The following is a 20,469-nucleotide window of genomic DNA, read 5'->3' as shown; positions in this document are numbered from 1 at the left end:
AAGTTTTAACAAATGATTAACTCATATTCCTAATTTTATGTTATAAAACTAAATTTTTTATGTTGTATCAAAACTCAAATGTAACATTAAAAATTATAAGATTAATTTATATTATATCATATTATATTAAAATTTATAAGATTAATTTTATGTTATATCAAATATTATATTGATTTTATGTTATAAGATTAATATACGTGAATAATAAGATTATAAAATTTATTGCTATAATAATTAGTAATTTAGCATATAATATAATATAAAAAATTATTTTATATATAACATAAAAATTAAAAATAATATATATGTACCAGTCTAGTTCGGTTCGAACCGATGTTCTAAAAACTACAATCGGAATCGGACTAAATTTTGACTGATTTTACTAAATAGGAATCTATACCAGACCGATTTCTCCAATTCTCCCCTTTTTTTTTTTTGGCCCTAGGCCTGAGTACCTTAATGGTAGGTTTGGGAAGTAAGATGAAAATTTTGAGTAGAGATAAAAATTTAAAATATTATTTTTAAGCATTATTATTGTTTTGAAATTTGAAAAAGTTATATTGAAATTTGAAAATTTTAAATTATTTATTATATTTTATATATAAATTTTAAAAAAATTAGAATGATAAGATGAAAATTTAAAATTGAGATATGCCTTCCAAACCAATTTAGTTGCATTCTATCAATGCAAATAGGCCGAACATGGTGGGGGCACTAATTTGGGGCACGAGACACACCTGAGCTTCTATGATTCTTTGTACCAAATTGGTGTTGTTCTCACTGCTCATTTGTTTATTTAAAACCAATCATTAATATGATATATTATTTTTTCAATTTTTATAAAAAAAATTTAAATGCCTATTTCAAGCCAATCATTAATATCATCTATTACTTTTTTTAATTTTTATAAAAAAATTTAAATATATCTCAACTTATTTCATATATTAAATCACATCTCAATGGACTAATAAAAATCTACTAAAATATTTTAACTTACTACTATTTACGTATCAACTTGAATCATCTGATATTATTTTAGCATCTAAACACAATCTAAATAAACTCACATAACATTAGAAAGATTGATAGTTATGACTTTAAATGGCGCTTTCATTCCTTCATTATTATGGGTCCTTAATCCTCAAATTTTGGTGAGAAATCAAGAGGATGACAGCACAGTGAAAACATAAGAGTATCTCCATACCGCACAACTTATCTAATAAGAAAAATAATAAATATAATTTTTTTATAGAATAATATTATATATAATCTTGAAGTAAGTATGTCTCACACAATATCTTTAAAAAAATATAGGGTTCACTGTTAAAATATATATATATCTCTAATTTAATCACTTTAAAAAAAATATCAAACTTACCCATTGTAAATATCTTTTTTTTTTTTTTTCACACATAGTAAAAACAAGCTATAGATGATATGCATGGAAAATCATTAGTTGAAGGGAAGACTACCAATATATATATATATATATATTATAGGAATTCCCTCTTTATATTTAGTAAAAGGTATTGTTACACATAAGCCTACACACCACATGTCACATTTTTTTTTATTTTTTTAAAATTTTTTATGAGTTTATTTTTCTTAAATTAATTATTATTTTTTACTTATTATCTATATATTAAATATTTGATTAAAAAAATTAAAAAAAGAATAGTGTGTAGATTTATATTTAGAATTTATCTTTAGCGAAAGGATAGTGCTATTCGTATGCACCTCACATCTTTTTACCATTTCAGAAGGAATCACACACTGCTCCCACGCGTCATGCTAACTCCTAAATAAAGCAAACACATTCCTCTGCATACGACAACGCACAACTCATCTCCTACTTCCTTGCCACTCTTCTCTCCGAATTCTCCGAATAAACTCCTCTCCTTTTTCCTATCTATCTAACCTACCCATCGAAGTTATACACACACTTTCCGAGTTTCCACAATCCAACTATCTCTCCCACTTTCTCGTTTTTCTCGTCCATTTCTTTGCCTACTCAGGTCTGTGACGGTGGTTGGGTTTCCGACTTTTGGATTACCTATTACAAGACATCTGTGTGAAATTTGAAATGTGAAACGCCACTGATCTGGGTTGGTGAAGAACAACCACAACTTATGAAAAAAGACATGGAGGTCGAGAGGATGAGGCAACTGTTTTTCCTTTGGTATAGAATCCGAAGCAGCCGTGTGGCCCTCGTGGGTGGTAACCACACTGCATCCAGATTTTGCACCCGTTAGAGTCCATTTCTTTCAACTGTTTTCCTCACAATCTTTAACGTTTTGCATCTGGGTGTTCTCCCAATCGGAGAATCAAGCTCCTGTTAACATAGATCGGATTTCGAGTTCGAGTTTCTGAGAACCTCTTCTGTTTATAGAATTTGAGCACAAAGGTCAAGGAAGTCATGGAATTGGCTCGTGGGCTTGGAGCGAAGACCGAAAACAAAATGAAGCACGTGAATGTTGGAAGAACGGGTATGAATTCCGATACCCTAATGGTGATTCAGCTTCCCGATCCACGGGTTCTGCGCGTTCTTTCTCGGTCGGTGTTCTTGGCATTGGTTATTCTCACGTTGCCTTACATCGTGTCTATTATCAGAGAACGGTCTGAAGCTAACAGTGGATCTGATGCGATCAATTCCAATCTATTGACTTCTGTTTTCCGAGATTTGGCCAGTGAAGGCCTATTGAGAAGGAGCGATAAGGCTCTCATTGCGTGCCCCGGCATCGCGGGAATGATTCATAATCTGCAGCAGCATTTTCACAATGGCGTGATCGACGTAGTAACGGATTCTGATCTGAAGGGACAAAACTCGATCTCGGAAGAGACATTTGATTTCGTGTTCATATCCAGCATCGTGGACACTAAATTTGTCGACCGTGTTTTGAAGACTGGTGGAATTGTGGCTGTTCCATTGAGCGATAACCCCAAAACCGGTTTCCGAAAGCAATCTAATTACAGGATCGTTTGTCTTTGGCGCTATGATTCCACCATTATGGCATTAAGGAAAGTTGGTCCGTCCAATGAGCAGGTGGAGTCCTCCACAAGGCGGCGCCTTTGCCAAATGGCGTCCGAGGCCAAGAAGGCCAAGTTAGAGAACCTTGAAGATGTATTGCTGGAGCCACCGAGAAGGGCTTTAATGAAATCAACCAATTACTTAAAGAAAATCAGGTTCCTGTCTGACTTGTTGGGGGATACTCTTGAAGATTATAAGCGAAAAGTTTTCATTGGTGTGGGTTTGGCTGAGGAGAATATCGGCGTAACTGAATGGTTTCGGCAGAATTATCCAAAGAGGAACCAAGAATTTGAGGTTTACAATCTTGACCAGGCAGTGCCTGAAGAAGGGTTGAGCAGGGTGGCCGTTTCCGGTGTGGAGGTTTCGGATTGGTTAATGAAGAATGTGAAGGAAGAGGAGTATGTGGTGATGAAGGCAGAAGCGGAAGTGGTGGAGGAGATGATAAAGAGGGGAAGCATCTGTTTGGTGGATGAATTGTTTTTGGAGTGCAAGAATCAATGGTGGAAGGGTGGAGAGAGGGATAAGAGCAAGAGGGCTTATTGGGAGTGCTTGGCTTTGCATGGAAGGCTGAGGGATGAGGGAGTTGCAGTACACCAATGGTGGGATTGAGACTTGAGAGAGTACGAGGGATATACCGAATAGCCAGGTCTCTCCATGGTGCGATGGATGTAAGAGTCCTAAGGATTAATTTTTATTTGCTCGTGTTTTGTTTTCTAGTTTTTAGTTTTTCTTTTTTGTATAATCATTTGGTTGCGTTGACACTGGAATGCAAGCTACACTAATGTAATATATGCATATCTGTTGTGCTTGATCCACCTGTGCGTGGGGATTAAAGTAGAGAATCTTTCTTTCTCATTTTGTTGTTATCCTTCCTCTCTATTTATTAAGAAATTCCACGAAGATTTAGAGGCCCACCTGTCTTTTCTGGAGTTAAAAACATAACAGCCACGAGTTTAATCCACCTCTAATTGCTTTAGGGGCATCAATTTTCTAAGGTCCGTTTGAATACAAGAAGCTTCATCTTCCTTATCTCATTATTACAATTTTTTCAAATTTTCATATAAAATATAATAATCAATTCAAAATTTTCAAATTTTAAAATAATAATAATATTATAAAATAATATTATAATAATATTTTATTCAACTTTCATCTTCACTTACTATCCAAACCGCACCTAAATCAAACCAATTCCCTTTTCCGAGAAAAAAAAAAGTAAAGAATATATAATATATTAGATTTTTCAAAATTAAAAATATTGTTATCTGACCAAAAGCATAGCAGATATATTAGATTGCACATAATTTACTTTGGTACTAGCTATGACAGTTACAGTGGAAACAGCTGCCCAAATCTGTAAGTTAGTGCTTCGATGAAAACGACAAATTAAAGACCTGGGTGGTTTGATGTACATCACAAACAATTTGATTTTCCATAATAGAACTCTGAAGCCTTCATGTTGCTGATTAACTGTTCTAACCTATATATACACATATGAACATGGGAAGTTATTCATTCTCTCTTTTCAGATCAGATCCTTCCAACGATCCAATAGGCTATATCTGCAAAGCCCATCCATCCCTTGTAATCTACAAACCATGAAAACCCCCAGGCACTAAAAATTGATCCACCAAAGTGGGGCTTCCAGGAAACAATTCCTGTACTCAATATTACCTAATCTAAGTTAATTTTAATATTACCTTAATCCCTGTACTCGATACCAGCTTCAGCTTCAGTCAAACTTTCATCGTTCTCCATTAACAAATAATCGCAAAGCTCCAAAAGCTGATCTGCAAGGGGAGGAATTCCTGGATTGCGCCCATCATTGTATTTGTGGGCATTGTATGTGATCTGCCACACATCGTGCCGGAAATCCTCCCGGCTCTTGTATTCCATCTTCCGCACCTTCTCCTTGATTGTGGCCAGGTCCATTGGGCGCTTAATGATGTCGTGGTAATCAGGAGCTTCCTTTTTGGAAACTGGTTTTAAGAAAAGATATGACACCTCGTACCTCTCTCTGAGGGTCTCCACTACCCGCTCCAAGATGTTTGCCAAACCAACCTGTGAGATAATCAAGAATTTAACATAAATAGGTATTCAAGAAGAATGCAAAAGTAAAATAAACTGTATAACGTTAATGAAAACTAAGTACCATTATTATTTCTATTATTTTTATAATTATTTTGCTGATGTGATTGTCTTACTATTGTTGTCCACCAGAAACGGCTGTGAGAAGAGTTTGATCATGATTTCATCATTAACTATTCAACCCATGATCCAAAAATAAAACTGCAGTTTGATAAACTTTTTTTTTTTTTTTATAAGTAAAAAGAGATACTATTAATCCACGTAAATAGTCAAGGCCAAAAAAACTTAACTATCCATTTTCTTCTTTCTTCTTCCTTTTTTCCCTTTTTTTTAATGGATACGACCAACAAACCCAGATCCATTCCTACATCCAGTAGTAGCTCGGAAAAATGGCTTTTTTCAGTCTGAACTCCAAAAAATTAGGAGAGTTAATGTGAAGAAACTTTGGTGATATTTGTCGAGAGTAATTAGCAAAGCCTATCAACTTAGGGTGGCTGCTAACTGCAGTGGTAAAATAGATGGTGTACTTTTGGAGCTCTTGTCAAAGTTATTTTGCAGCACACCGAGAGCTAGACCCAGAAAAGGTGTCTTACAAAGAATGCAAGTAACCCTCACAAGGATACTTCAAATGTTTTTCGGTAGGAGGGAGAGAGGATCATTAAACCTGCTCTCTCTCAGCCACAGTCAAGCTGGAGTTCACCTCATCACCCATTTCAATAGAGCATCCAAGCCCACCCCAGTAGCGGTGGGTCACAAATCATTTAGTTAGCATCTAAAAATAATTCCATCAAAAAGAGTTTCAGTCCTGAAGCTATCTAGATGTTCTTCAACGGACAAGATGAACAAAAATTGCATCCACACTCGATTGAAAAGGATTGTCCCTCTACTGTTCATCTAGGAGCTGAGAGAGTATAGCACATATATAAGAACTGCTATAACTGGTAATAAAAAAAGCGGCATATAAGAGAGAAACATGCACATAAGAAATTAACAGACCAAGGCATCAATGAGAACAGTACCTCTCCTCCCCTACGACGCTTGGTTGATGGGGCATACTCTGCAACATCCCTTCCCAGCTCAACAACAGGCCTCCTTTTTACGCTCCGGTCTCTCTCTGGCATCCTTTTGTCATTTCTTCTTGTTCTAGGGTCCTCTAAATACTCCACTTTTATTTCAGGTCTTTTCTTCTTCTTTTTCTTCTTTTTTGCTTTCTGTCTTTCTTCTTCCTCCCTCTCTCTTCTGATTGCTGCTTCATATCTTTTAATCTCAGCTAACTTTCCTTGTTCTAGCATCATTTCATCCTCATAAAGCCTTCTTGCCCTGTCCTCTCTTATTCTATCTTCATTTCTCTGCTTCTCTTGTTCTTCCCACCATCTTCTATCCTCTCTAGCTTTCCTTTTTGCTGATTCCTCAGCCAAATAAATATTATCCTGCTTTCTATGCTTCTCAATATTGGACAATTCAACTATTCTTTTAGTTTTCCTGTACTCAATGCCAGTACTTCCATCCTGACTGACCTGGTCCACATCAATGATAATCTCTTTAGGCCGCTTTATTATGATTTTCTTCTGAGGTTGTTCCCTATCTGTTTCTGTTGGTGTCCGTATCACAACAGAGCGTTTGTGAGATTCTGGCTGATCTTTAGCTGTATTTGTTGGGGGTCGTATTACGATAGAGGGCTTAGGAGTCTCTGCATCATCAGGTTTCATCTTGCCAGGAATTATTATTTTGTTAACCTTGACAATGGACTTCCCAGTCTCAGAATTGGAAGCGACTGGCTGGTCTGTACTCAGTGCCACTTCAGCAGTGAGATTATCAGAAAGCTTGTCAATGGAACCACATTTGAACTTCACCGGAAGAACTTTTGCCTTCAAACTAGATTTTTCACCCTCCGGAGCTTCAACCACAGCAATTTTTGTCGCACTTTTTGCAATCAGCTTCTTTGTCTGAGGTTTCTGCTGAGACTGACTAGAGGGATCCAGAGATTTTAACTTTATGGATGCCTTTTCATGATCGGCAGTTTCAAGGTTTGCTTCTAGATCCTCCCCATACTTGGGGCAGTTTTTGTTTGTCCTCATATGTCCAAGCTGATCATCAAAAAGTGAACTATCACACAAAAACTTTTTTAAAACATCATAAAAACTCTAAAATAACTAGATATTTACGCACCTGACCACATGCCCCACACACAAAACTCTCTCTTGCTGACTTCTTCTCCTTAAAGACCTGGATTCAGTCAGGAGAGTAAATTAAGATGTTTTGGTCATGAGATGAAGTACTGAAGTAAATGCTATGACCACCACCCATAATAAGCATGCAATTTCGGGTTACAGTCACACATCAAACGTCCTTCCTAACAGATGCGTGGTACAAATAAGTATTATGCACACTCTCCTGTAAATTCAAAGCAGTTTTGTAAAAATCTGGAATCTTCCATCCACTCAGAGGACATCCATGGATCTTATTAGCCAATCGTGATTGGACACATATATAACTCTGCCATTCTATCACGTCACAAATTATGCCATATGTTGTCTCTACCTATTTGTTAAAAATTCCTGACGAACCTAATATTAAACCTTTTTTTTTTTTTTTGGCACCGGGTGTCCGGAACATCATCCTGACTAATCCGAGGGTGCACGGGCTCTCGTCAAGGAGTTTTCCACAAGTGCATCTCGGGTAATTTAAGGAGAAAATCCCCCAATCCGATGGCCCCTAAAGATTGTTTGCACCAAAGGGGATTTGAACCTTAGACCTAGGGGGAGCATACCCCCAAGCCCAAGGCCTTTACCACTTGAGCCAACCATTAGGGGTTACTAATATTAAACTTTCCCCCAGCATTGTAATTTTTTATTATCAACACCATGTTGGACCTAACAATCATATTTCTACACAATTTTTTTTTATCGGTAAATAAAATTTTATTGATCGCATATTTCTACACAATTAAAAGCAAGAGATAACTACAAACAGAAATATAATGTACAACACCAAAGATTTAAAAAAAATGAGGATCATCATGCACCTTTGTTACAGGTTGACATGTCTTCAAAAGATTCTCTTAAGTAGAGTTTTTCCAGCAAGGCAAAACTTTAATGTATGACACCAAAGATTAAACAAAAAAAATGAAGATAGATGAGGTCACTTGCCTTGACTTTATCTCCCGATATTTTAAGTTTCTTACTGACTAGACCTATATTTGTGATATCAGTCTTTTTTGTTGCTTTCACCTTTCCATACTTGCTTCTTTTCATTAGAACATTTTCAGCCTGCCACCAAAACACAGAACTATCTATCATCATCAAATCTAACTTAACATGCAGAGGTTTACAAGAAATACAATACCTTCATATGAGAGTAAAACAGATGATTTAAAATGAATATGCACGAAAAGCTAAACTATAATGTGTATTCTCACCTCCTTTATATCTTTAATTAAATTCTCCTTCGAAGTATAGGAACCATCGGGTTGGGTGGTACCAATGATTTTCTTGATCCGATCTGTATTCTCAAAACTAAAACTTGGTTGTGAGCCCAAAGCCAAGCCTGCTTCCTCCCTTACAACTCCTGTCTTTTTCTTCTTCCTCCTCACACCATCATTGTCTGCAGGGAAAAAAAAAAAAAAAAAAAAGAAAAAAGGCAAGATAAAATACGCATCACATGTAGAGTTTTGATGCAATAATAGCAATCACTAGAGACATGCCACAAAGTTGCACAATTAGAGTGAATTTTTGGTAAAAGACCAGTATCCATTTCTTGCATTTAAAAAAAAGAACTTAAATACTGCATCAAGATTCTTGATACCCGTAAGGCATAACCAATGCCACTGGTTCAGGGAAAAAAGTCCAAGAATGAATATATTTTTCCCATTAAAATTTTTCTTGGTCCAGCAGATTCACCATGATTGCAAAAGCTCAGAAAAGCAAAAGGGTTCACTCACAGATGTTCATAAAAGCTCCTCTAAAGTAAATAAGGAGAGACCAAATCACTGTTCCTCCTTTAGTGGGACTAAAATATACCTACCATCCATGAGTAACCTGCATAATTCAGCTGCTTCAGCTGCCTCATCTTCCATTTCCTCTTCTGCCTGAGCCAAGGATGGGCGCCTTCTCATTTTAAGCCCCTTAACACCATCCGCTTTGTCATACTTGGATTCATGGTTCCCTACTTCTTCTTCACATTCCTCTGCATCAAGAAGATTCTCTAAATCCCCAGCAAAGGAATCCAAATCACTATTTCCCTCAGAGTCACTCTCATTATCATGATCTAAGGCTGAAAGACTCTGAGCTTGTCGATCCCAAATTTCCTGACATTTCTCTCTTGTCTGCTGCTGCAATTGAAGAAAGGACATTCGCTGGCCACGTGCATATTTGCTGATTGTTGTGGGATCAATCTGTACCCCAGATGCAGCTTGCTCGCTAGAAAGCTTGCGTATCATAGCAATTCGATGCCACCTAGTCAGTTTTGCAATCTCTTCCTCACAAACATCGAACTTCAAAAGAACCTGGAAATTAATAGAGTAGACAAATTACAAGTTTGAATGCCACAACTATTACTCAACTTTTAGATTGCAAGAACTTGGTCATGCCAGCATGTTCCTCTTATCAATACAAGAGCAGGAAAAACTATTGTTCTTTACCATTACTTGGGCTTTAGAAATGAGAAAAAGATAGCAACAGTTCTGTGATATCCCCAAAATGGGAAATGCTGCGTGGATAGGAAACTAAATGACGTGGTTTTGTAAGGGTTGCTCAATAAAATAAGTGATTTGCAAGGTTTTAATATATATATATATATATATATATAGTAGGTAGATTCAAAATAAATAAAATCCAATGCTTAGTGCAAAATTACAAGGCCTTGAAGATGCCTATGTTTTGCTAAGAGGTCATTCCTTTATACAACCCCTCCACCAATCTTTTAGTATATTGCTTGTTTCATTTTACATGGTTCATAGTATACAATGATATTTTGGTAACTTCCGGATTCTGTACAAATAGATGCTAGTGAGCTTCTAGTGGTCCAAAGGTCTTTGCCCAGACCTCTTCGTGTTATTTTCCCAAGACTATATGGTGTTGTATTATTCTAAATTTCAGAATAATGTATTTCTATTTTAGAAGTCTAAAGATCGGTGAGAGTATTTTTTTTTTTTTATAAGGAAAAATTTTATTCATCAAATGCAATAGGCGAAACCCATGTACACAGGAAGTATACAAAAGAAACACCTAAATACATTCTAATACTAGAACAACAAGGACAGAAAGTCATAGACTGCCCCTCCATTAAGAACAATAGCTGAAACACCAAAAGATAGGTGAGACTTAAGAAAAGTACAGTCCATTTCACTTTAACCCGGTTGGAGATGAGTTTGGAGAGAGTGGTGAGGTAATGTTTGTGGATTGTGTGATGCAGTAGTAACCATAGGTATGGTGTCTACAAATAAAGTTAGATATTGAAGTACGTAATTGTGACCGACACATGGCTAATATAGCAAGTGTGTCATTTGCTATTTTTCTGTTTTCTATTTGTCAGAACTTCAACAAATTTTGAGAAAACAAGGGCACGCTTTATGGAAAAGCTTAACAAGCTGAGTGGCAAATGATTCAGTAAGTGACATACCTCTCGTGCAGCCTCCATGCTCAATCTACGAAGATCAGCATCTGTTCCCGTAACAGTTGGGCCTCCTCGACCAGCAGCTGCTTTCTTCTTCATCATTGCACTTGGCATTGGTGCTTTTGTAGCAGTACGAACATAGCTAAAGCCTAGGCCCCGACCAGAAGGATCACCAACTCCAGTAATTTCTAAACGCTCAATATTTTCTTTGCCCTACAACAGATAAAAAGAAAAAAGAACGAAATTCATTTAAAAACAATAAAACCTCAATTGCGTGGGCATGGTTCCTTTTTCATATACAAGAATAAGCCATATCCACATGGTAACCAATTACATCCTCTATTGTGCCAGGACATACATAAACCTTGGACACTAAAGTTCTCTCTCACCCTAAGTGCCAGTTTAGTTAGGGGATTTAAACTTCAGCCAATAATGTGAGGAGCAGAACCACTTACCCGTCAAGACGACCCTAGGGGAAATCACAGGATTTGAATGATAGAGAACCATAAAACCTCCACCCAAATCTTACATATGATTTTCATGCAATAAATACATTATTGTCAACACAAAAATATATAATTTTATTGACGTTACAATTTCAGCCCTTGCACTACTCCCATCTAAATTTCATAGCAAATAATCTAAAAGAATCAAGCACCAAGTGCATGCTTATACTCTGAAACTTAAAAAAACATGTTTTCATGCAAAGCACAATGATCATTTAAGTTGAAGACTCTACCACAACTGAAGAAGATTAATTCTGTCCCTTTTCAGATCAAACTGTGATGGTTCAAAATGAAATAGTGGCACCCTTTCTGGCCCAAAGAAACAATTTCTTGCATATTTAGAGTGCCAAAAAGAAAAAGGAGTAAGAACTTATTTCCCGGAAAATACTAAGTTTAGCACAGTGCAAAACATAGAAACATCATTCTTATCAAAGTTTATCTGGAATATACAAGTTTCTTTTATAAGTAAAAGAAATTTTATTGATACTAAGATAAGCATAGTTCAAGTACACAGGAAGTAACTAAAAAGAACTTATTTCCATGCTTAGTCAGGAATAAGAGTAAAATCAGTGTGGGACTTTTTCCTTGATTTTTTTTTTTCATATAAAAAAATAAGGAAGAAGTCCCTCAGAAAGCAGCTAAACTAGGATTTCACCTCTCAAATAAAGTAACAAGCACCAGCCAACCTGACAAAAAATTGAACCTCAACACAAAGGACCCTAGCATACAAGTTGTCAAAAAGAGAAGCGGATCCATCATCAGATTGGGTTTTGAAAAAGGTAAATGAGATACAACAATGTGTAGGGATGGCATGAGGAGGATTAGAGGATCAATTCATAGCGCTACTCACTGCAATAGACGCAGGTCATGTACTTGGAACAAAATCAAGATCTAAGAAGAGAAGAGAGTTAAAGCGTTTTACTTGGGCAATCAACTATGACGCTAAGGGAGGTAGTCCAAGTTGAGGGAGGATCAGAGGGAAGACAGAACCAGTTGTATATTTCTAGCGCTCCTTTGGAGTTTACAAGTATTGAGGAGTGTGTTGGGAATTTTACAGTGGCTTGGTGTATGGGCAAAACCTGGTTTGGTGGGATAGGCATAGGTGAAATGGTGGTGGTTTGGTGAGAGATCGGAGTAAGCGCGTCTTTGGGCTTGGGCTTGGGCTTGGTTAGGATCTTTTTTCTAGATGGGCTTTATGTTCCTTTTTTCCTTGTATCTTTTTCTGCACCCCAATTACATGTTTCTCTTGTTGGGAATTTTACAGTGGCTTGGTGTATGGGCAAAACCTGGTTTGCTGGGATAGGCATTGGTGAAATGGTGGTGGTTTGGTGAGAGATCGGAGTAGGCGCGTCTTTGGGCTTGGGCTTGGTTAGGATCTTTTTTCTAGATGGGCTTTATGTTCTTTTTTTCCTTGTATCTTTTTCTGCGCCCCAATTACATGTTTCTCTTGTATACATCCAGTGTACTTGGCTCCACCTATTGGTATTAATAAATTTTTACTTATAAAATAAAATAAAACCCATTTCATCTCCTGAAGGCAAGAGGAATCAGTGAGGCAGTCAAATTTCAAAGGCAAAGATGGGTTCTGTAATTAATCTACCCACAATCTTCTAGATTTTTTTTTTTCAGCTAACACATCACAAACTCTATTAGCAGCACATTATACATTCCGTCAACTTCAACAAGATAGAATGTTAAAATAGCTAGCCATTGTGTTGGTGTCTTTTGAGGGTAAAATATCAAAAAAGAGGCATTATAAGTAGCACTGCCTGCTTCCAACACAATAAGCAGAGATGGCATACCAACATCACAAAATCACATATTTTACCTGAATTACACATGTAAAAAAATTGCTACTTAAGTTCCATGGAGTTATCTGGAGCTCCCTCTCAATGTGTGATGCAGCAGCCAGAATTATAGCTTCATAAGGGAGCCGACTCATTGCAGATGAAATAGAAGTAGGCAATACCCCTGATATTCCCAGATGTTTGAGCCGGTAGATACCAGCTTGCATGCTTTCATAGGCACAAACCTAAGCATAAAAAAGTTTAGAAACAAATGTCAGGAGCTTTATTCTAAAAATAATCAAAACAAACAACTGCCAAGCAGAAGCTGATCCTGTGTAAAATGAAGTGGACAAAGTCAATGAACTAATATCGATTACTATCAGAGGAATGCATAGGACTCATGTTCCACCTATCCTCATTGACAACAGATTTTGATGTATGCAACTGAGTATGGTTTATTTAAAACACATTAGATTCAAATACTGTCACCAGAACAATTATGCAAGTGATGAATCACAGGTCCAAACACCCACTTTGAGCAGTCTTAAAGATGGTTTCTAAGAAGGATGAAATCCATTCTATTAAAAAGAAAGGCTTTTGTTCATTAATAAATAAGAAAAGTCAAATGAGGTATGGTATAACTCATAAGAATCATTCATATCGATAAAATTTACCTCTTATAAAAAATTAAAAAAAATTAAAAAAAATAAAAGAAAAAGAAAAGGGATATAGTATAACTCACATCTTCAGGTTTCACTTTCTCTTTCAATTCATCCTCCGACCAAATGCGGAAATTGCGCTTCTTAACCCAAATCCACTGACCATTTGGTCCCTTCTGGAATGGTCCATATGCATTTGAATAATTTAGGTGAGTAGAGAATATAAACAAAATAACAACCATGTAGAACAAAATGAATCTAATGATAAAGCAGCACACAGATATTAGTGCTACAGTCCATAAAAAACCCAAATAAAAAATCTGAAAAATGTATGATACCTGTAAATTAGCGTGCTCCTTCAATTTCTTCCGAATAATGGTTTCGGATATGTATGGAAACTGTCCAGGTAACTCATCTGCATGGATGCAGGGGAGCAAATGACCCTTTTCAGCTGTACGAAACTCACGGGCCATGTACACCAATAGCCTGTTTATCATGTAAGTCTGAAGGGCCTTGGATCCAGGAGACATCACCTCCATGAGTGGTTCCTTCAGAGAAAATCAACTAAACCAGATCAGTTAATCTTGAAACTAGAAAAGCTTTTGTCAATACAAATGAAGATCTGATAGAATGAAAGTGGTGGGCATTGCACAGTTCAGATGAAACCTAAAGTAGCAACATTATATCTTGGCTTCTTGATGATTAACGGTAACAGGATAACCCTAGGGTAGATTCCACTTCTCTGCCAAATAATAGCCACCTGCCTCCACTCCACACCTAAATGAGGCAGAACCATTGCGCCATCCCTTGTTTGCGAAACAATATCCCCTTCTTGCCTTGCCCCAATTTGAGTAATCTAAGTTGTTTAATATATTAGATGTTGAAGACAAGTTGATAGAGGAGTTCGTTAGTAGTGGGGTGGCAAGGCTTACCCTCTAGGAAGAGATTTTCTGTAGATAAAATTCAAGGACATTGAGGTTGAGAAAGGATGATAGGAGTACAAAGTAATTCCATCAGGTGAAGAATTCACAATGACAGAACAATTCTATAGGCTCTATGAATGTGAAGGACATAGAAGTATCCGGCCAGAAAGAGATCAACAATCATATAGGACATTTTTAGAAGAGGTTGTACAAGAACATTTTAGTTGGAGACCTAAGTTGAGGGCTAAATTTTTGAGACATTGGGGAAATGGAGGCAAATTGGTTGCAATGGATGTTTGTGGAAAATCAGATTGAGGAGGTAGTAAATTTTTTTTTTGTATAAGCAAGCACTTTTATTAATAATGATAGGCATAGCCCAAGTACACGAGAAGATATACAATGGTACGCCCTATCTATGTGGAATCAATAGAGACGAGAGTCATGAAAATTGAGTCCATTAAAGTCTACAGCTATGGCTCATGTTAAAAAAGTTCTAGACAAGGTAGTAAAATCAATGAATGGAGATAGAGCCCCTAAGACCTGATGTTTTCGATAGATACAAGCCTCAAATAGACAACAAGCCTTGTACAGGCATTTTGAAAAAATGTGAGTCCCACTCAAAAAACAAAGTTCTTTTACATTTTTTTATGGTGGGGTTCCTTTTTTACAAAGGGCCTACACGGGGCTTGTCTATTGAAACTTGTACAAATCATTTCTCTTTCCAAGATCTTCATGCTATGAATAGATTTTCAAAATTCTGCACGCAGCACTTATGGATCTTGTCCCCAAGAAGGCAGGGTCGATGACCCCAAAGACTCTAGACCTAGAAGTCTTTTGAGAGAATTCTACAACATCATTGCAAAAGTCGTTGCTGATAGATTGAAGGTGGTGCTGGACTAGAATATCTCTCCAAGGCACATCTCCTCAAATTATACAGTATGACTTTCGATCCAGATGATCATATGCCTTCTTTCAGTCTAACTTGCACAGTGCATCTCTGCAGTGCACTTTTCAATCTTGGTGAATAAGAGTCCCACAAGTTCTTTTATAACTCGTGTGGACTGTGACAGAGACAGCCTTTGTTTCCAATGTTGTTTGCAATTGTCATGAAAACCCCTAATAGAATGGTCTAAGCATTGATGGACAGAGGTTTTTATTAGGTTTCTTGGTGGGGAAACGAAATGAGGAGGGGGTTCTTATGCCTCGTCTTTTATTTGCAAGAATGATACACTAATATTTAGGGTGGCAATAACTGAGGATTTATAGCTCCATGCGTTGCACATTCCTTTGTTTTACAGCAGTTTCTGATTGAATATTAACTTGGCTAAATCTGAATCACTACTTGTTGGTAATGGGAGGAGCTAGATACCCTCTCTTGTATTTTGGGATGTAGGGTGTCTTCACTTCCTATAACATATTAGGCTCCCTTTGGGGAGTCGTTTTAAAGCAAAGACAATTTGGTAGTGTATGCGTGGCTAAATGGAAGTGATTGTATTTGTCCAAGGGATACAGAGTAAAATTGATTTCTTTAAAAAAAAAAAAAAAAAAAAAAGCACTCTATCCAGCCTACCAAGGGAGTTACTAAGGGGGATAAGGAGGAGTTAGAAATTCCATTTAGCGAACTGGCCTAGGCTGTGTTCCCCTCTCTCTGAAGGCTGTACGAGTATTAGAAGGTTGTTAATAGAGCTCTGTTGCAAAAGAAACTTCAGTGCTATGCTAAAAAAAAAGAGAGAGCTTGTACCTAGGCTTCACCTAATTACGTGGATTAATAAAATCTCTTTCTTATAAAAAAAAAATGAAAGAGAGAGCTTATGGAAAGTGGTAATAGACAAGAAAAAGACAAATATGAAATTTTTGAGGGATACATCCAGGAAGACTACTGCCATAGCAAACCTGTTGTCCAACAACATCAATCCGGTCTATGCGCCTGATGGAAAGTTTTCCCTTTGCAGAACGAACCAACAGATAGTCAGTTGACGGCACCTTGTGGGGAAATACAGGTGCTCTATACATGTTTGTTTCAAGAGATGACTGGCTATAACCAGGTTTTATATCTCCAAGGAAAGGGGATTTATCAGCAGGATCTAGTGCAATGACATGCCCCAAGCTGTCGCTCCCATTTCCATTGCGCAACACAGAGCCAGTTTGATCATCTGGGGCAGACTTCTGGTAATAAGTGCAAAGTCTTGCACCCATCCCAACATTGCTCAACAGTAAAGGTCTTTCTTCACAATACCTGCAGAGATAACAACACTTACTATTCTGTTGAATCTTCAGGGCAATAAACTTGAGAATCTCCAAAAGAAAAGGCCAGAATGGTATCATCTCCATGCAACATAAAGCATCAAACACAAGAAAGCAAAAATGTATATTGAAGCAACAATTCTAACTAGATAACAAATAAACCCAGGTAAACCTAAAAATATAAAATAGAGCAAGAACTGACATTTAAAAAAAAAGCATAATTATAACCTCCCAAAATACAGTTCAGAGGCAAAGTACAAAGCATACGTTAATTCAAACTGGTCACTGCCGCCATGATATTGACACCATACAACAAAACAAGAAGGTATAAGTAAGAATATAAAGATGTATAATAAAGCAACCATCAGGCAAGTAAGCCATCCTCAGGTTGAGCCCGGGGGGGGGGGGGGGGGGGGGACAAGGTGGGCTTAAGGAAAAAAAAAATCACTTACTCCATTAGGAAGACATGACCATCTTTCGCAGAGAGTTCGGATTTCTTTTTGAATGCCCCGGGAGGGCGTAAAGATTTTTTCTCGCCAGGCAACTTATGTGCTCTTGGCAACAAATGTACTTTTGTACGAACAAGATGAATCAAAGAGTTCACTTTGACATTTTGGGAAGCAAGAGAGCTAAGGTCTTCGAGCTCCTTTCCCAAGTAAAATAACTTTACCACTTCAGATTGCTTGAAATCTACAGAAAGAAACTGTCTGTAGTAAGCTTTGTGTCTTTAGAAATATGAAATGACATCCTAAGACATTAAGTTAAGCAAATTCTTTAAGAAAGTAAAAAGAAGCTGATAACAAATTGAACAAATAGAGCACATAAGGATTCCAAAAGAAAGATGACAACCTAGCTTTTTTGAAGCTTTTGCTTTAACAGAAGAGATGGTTTCCTCAGCATCCACATGAAGTTTGCATCCTTTGCCACCCAAGCTCTTCACTATAATTTTCATGGGTCCTTTGGTAGGCAACTTCCCTTGTTCTTTGATGGCCACTTTATTGTCGTGGGGATACCACAAAGCTTTTGGTCGATGAAAATTAGCTAGCTCTTTGCTGTAAAACAGCATGTAAGACTCCAAAGGATGCACAAAAGATATAGAGATGAAAAAATAAACTGTGCCTGAGAAACATCACTGTGGATCACGAGCAGGTACAAAAAAAAGTAAATCAGGAATGTCCTCATTCACACTCAAATCATGACACCCGCAAAACTTCATAATTCTTGCATTGAATATGAAGGCAGGTGCCTTTTCTGTCCCTGATAGCAATAAAGCTCTTAGGTTTAGGTCAATTCTCTTGGCCCGTTCAAAGCTTAAAAGTTGTGTTGGGATATCAAGGCTGGGGTACATCCTAGCTATGCTAAGATTTTTCATGGACATCATACCCAAAGTGGACAACCTTGACAAACCTAAAGTCAGATTCTTACATAAGATCCCCAGACCATCATACCTAGCATGACCAATTCAAGAGTCTAGTTAATGACTGCACAGACTACAAAGTTTGATTAGCGAGGCTCCATTAATTAACAACAGAATTCCAGGGATTCAAACAGTTCAACCTGGGTAAAGTTGGAACAGATTACGCTCAAGGTATGAAGGTCAGAAATCTAATTTGAGTCAAGGAATAGGTTGTCTTTTCCTGGTTACATTGACACTCAAGAACTTAATTGTTGATACAGGTTCTCAGGTAAAGACTGCAACAGGAATCCCAGAGGAGTACATGTACTGAGTTTTAGTTAAGTCAGTCACAGAGTGCAACTCCAAATACTCAGCTCTATCTCTAGGCAACATGTGCTGTAAATTTTGTGTCATGTCTGATTAAGAGGTTAAGTTTTAGAGGACAGCGAGAAAAATTTGAAATATCATTTGGATGCAAGTGTCCGAATACCAATTAAAAAGATAAACCTCTTGTAATATTACAGGAGGGTGATGTCCACAATATTGATGGTTAAATTAGATTTTGTTCAAAATGAGTCCCAGTTAGGAACCTTCCAACACAAAACTCACTTTGTTGGAGGGGAAAGAGATCTGCTATAGCACTAGACAGCTTGTACTTTCCAAAAAAATGTCACAGGCATGTCTACTTGCCTAAAAGAAGAATGCAGTTTAATAGTTTTTCAGCCAATTATCATCAAAGTTACAGAGAAAATAAATGTTAATAGAAGAGAGAAAAAGGCCACGCCTTAAAAACAAGTAAAATAAACCGACAATCAAGTCATTACATGAGAAAAAAAAAATGAAAGAGCACGTTGGGTGCTTCTCACAAATCTGTTATGATATGGGATGGGGTAATAGAGAAGATTGAGAGGTTAGCCAGTTGGAAAAAGTTATATTTGTCTAAGGGGGTAGAATCACTTTGATAAATAGTATGTTTATAATCTTCATTCATATTTCCTGTCTCTCTTCCCTTTGTCGGCTGGGGTATCAATTAAAATTGAGAAGATTTATAGGAATTTCTTATTTTTTCGTCCGCGGGGGCGGCGGGGGGGCGATTGGGGGTGGTTTGTAAGGGGAGGAAAGGAAGTTTCACTCTTGGGTCGGGATAAGGTATGTCAACCGGTTTCAAGTTAAGGTTTGGGAGTTCAAAATTTGACTCTTTAACAAAGCTCTTCTTGGGAAATGGTTATGGAGATATCATATAGAGAGGGATGCATGCATTATGGAAAAATGTGATAGATGTTAAATTCGGGAGAATGTGGGGGAGTTGGTATTCTAATGAAGTAAAATGAGCGTATGGGGTGGGATTGTGGAAGTCCATTTGAATGGGTTGGGAGGAGTTTGTTAATCATGTCAAATTTAAGGTGGAGGATAGATCAAGGATACATTTTTGGCATGACATTTGGTGTGGTGATTCAGCACCCAAAAAAGTCTTCCCTTCACTGTTCAGGATCGCAAGGCACCAAGATGCAGCAGTGGCTGAGTGCTTTTCCTTTTTGAATAACAGCCCTCAATGGAATTTTTTTTTAAATTTTTATAAGAAATATTCTTTATTGAATATGAAGAAACTAGGCAATGCCCAGGTACATAGGAAGTATACAAAGTGAGACACCTAGTTACATTCTTGTAGGCTATAAAGAAAGTAGAAACTCATGAATATTCCTGCCCTTTAGAATAATAGCAGAAAACCATTGAAACAGTGAGAATACAAAAACGTTCCAGATTTCCCCCACTCCACGCTCCTTATCATTAAAGCACTTCTCATTCCTTTCCGACCATCGACACCACATTAGGCATAAAGGTATCATTCACCACACTGCTGCCAGTTGAGCGCTATTGTGAGATCTATTCCAGCACACAAGTACCTCCACCACACTCCTAGGCATAACCCATTTCAACCCGGCTCTACTAGGGATTCCAGCCCATAACTCCCCAGCCACCTCACAATGTAAAAGCAAGTGATCTATCGATTCTCCACACTTTTTGCACATATAGCACTGCTCCATTACAACCGTACCTCGCTTTCTAATGTTATCAATCGTTAAAATCTTCCCCCGTGCGGCTGTCCAGATAAATAAAGCAACTTTAGAAGGTACTAACACCTTCCATATACTCTTCCACGGAAAGAAGGTAGGCTGTTGGATTGTCAAGGCCTTGTAAAAAGAATTAACAGTAAACTTTTTGCT

General features: G+C 37.3%; 2 protein-coding genes across 5 annotated transcripts in view; one reads left to right on the top strand and one right to left on the bottom strand.

Moving 5' to 3' along the window:
* The first annotated feature begins 2,416 nt into the window (after positions 1-2,416).
* Positions 2,417-3,637, top strand: LOC122309406. Its single transcript, XM_043122888.1, has one exon. The coding sequence runs from the start codon at positions 2,417-2,419 to the stop codon at positions 3,635-3,637; it is 1,221 nt and encodes a 406-aa protein (XP_042978822.1).
* An 800-nt stretch (positions 3,638-4,437) lies between these two features.
* Positions 4,438-20,469, bottom strand: part of LOC122310497 (transcription initiation factor TFIID subunit 1) — a 44,252-nt gene continuing 28,220 nt past the window's right edge. For all 4 annotated transcript variants that reach the window (XM_043124391.1, XM_043124392.1, XM_043124393.1 and 1 more), the window contains 13 exons: positions 17,698-17,900; positions 17,301-17,538; positions 16,498-16,840; positions 14,020-14,229; positions 13,765-13,857; positions 13,064-13,267; positions 10,736-10,942; positions 9,140-9,620; positions 8,535-8,719; positions 8,266-8,385; positions 7,286-7,342; positions 6,136-7,203; positions 4,438-5,089 (listed from right to left, as the gene is read on the bottom strand). In XM_043124391.1, coding sequence (XP_042980325.1) covers positions 4,730-5,089; positions 6,136-7,203; positions 7,286-7,342; positions 8,266-8,385; positions 8,535-8,719; positions 9,140-9,620; positions 10,736-10,942; positions 13,064-13,267; positions 13,765-13,857; positions 14,020-14,229; positions 16,498-16,840; positions 17,301-17,538; positions 17,698-17,900 — 3,769 coding nt within the window. In that variant the 3' untranslated portion in view covers positions 4,438-4,729. The remainder of the gene's footprint in view (positions 5,090-6,135; positions 7,204-7,285; positions 7,343-8,265; positions 8,386-8,534; positions 8,720-9,139; positions 9,621-10,735; positions 10,943-13,063; positions 13,268-13,764; positions 13,858-14,019; positions 14,230-16,497; positions 16,841-17,300; positions 17,539-17,697; positions 17,901-20,469) is intronic.

Source organism: Carya illinoinensis, chromosome 5 (assembly GCF_018687715.1).
Source record: "Carya illinoinensis cultivar Pawnee chromosome 5, C.illinoinensisPawnee_v1, whole genome shotgun sequence".
NCBI lineage: Eukaryota > Viridiplantae > Streptophyta > Magnoliopsida > Fagales > Juglandaceae > Carya > Carya illinoinensis.
Note: the sequence above shows the minus strand (reverse complement) of the source record. Positions and strands in the feature narration are given on the sequence as shown.

Coding starts and splice junctions, on each gene's coding strand:
- LOC122309406 (XM_043122888.1), top strand. CDS start 2,417: ATGGAATTGGCTCGTGGGCTTGGAGCGAAGACCGAAAACAAAATGAAG.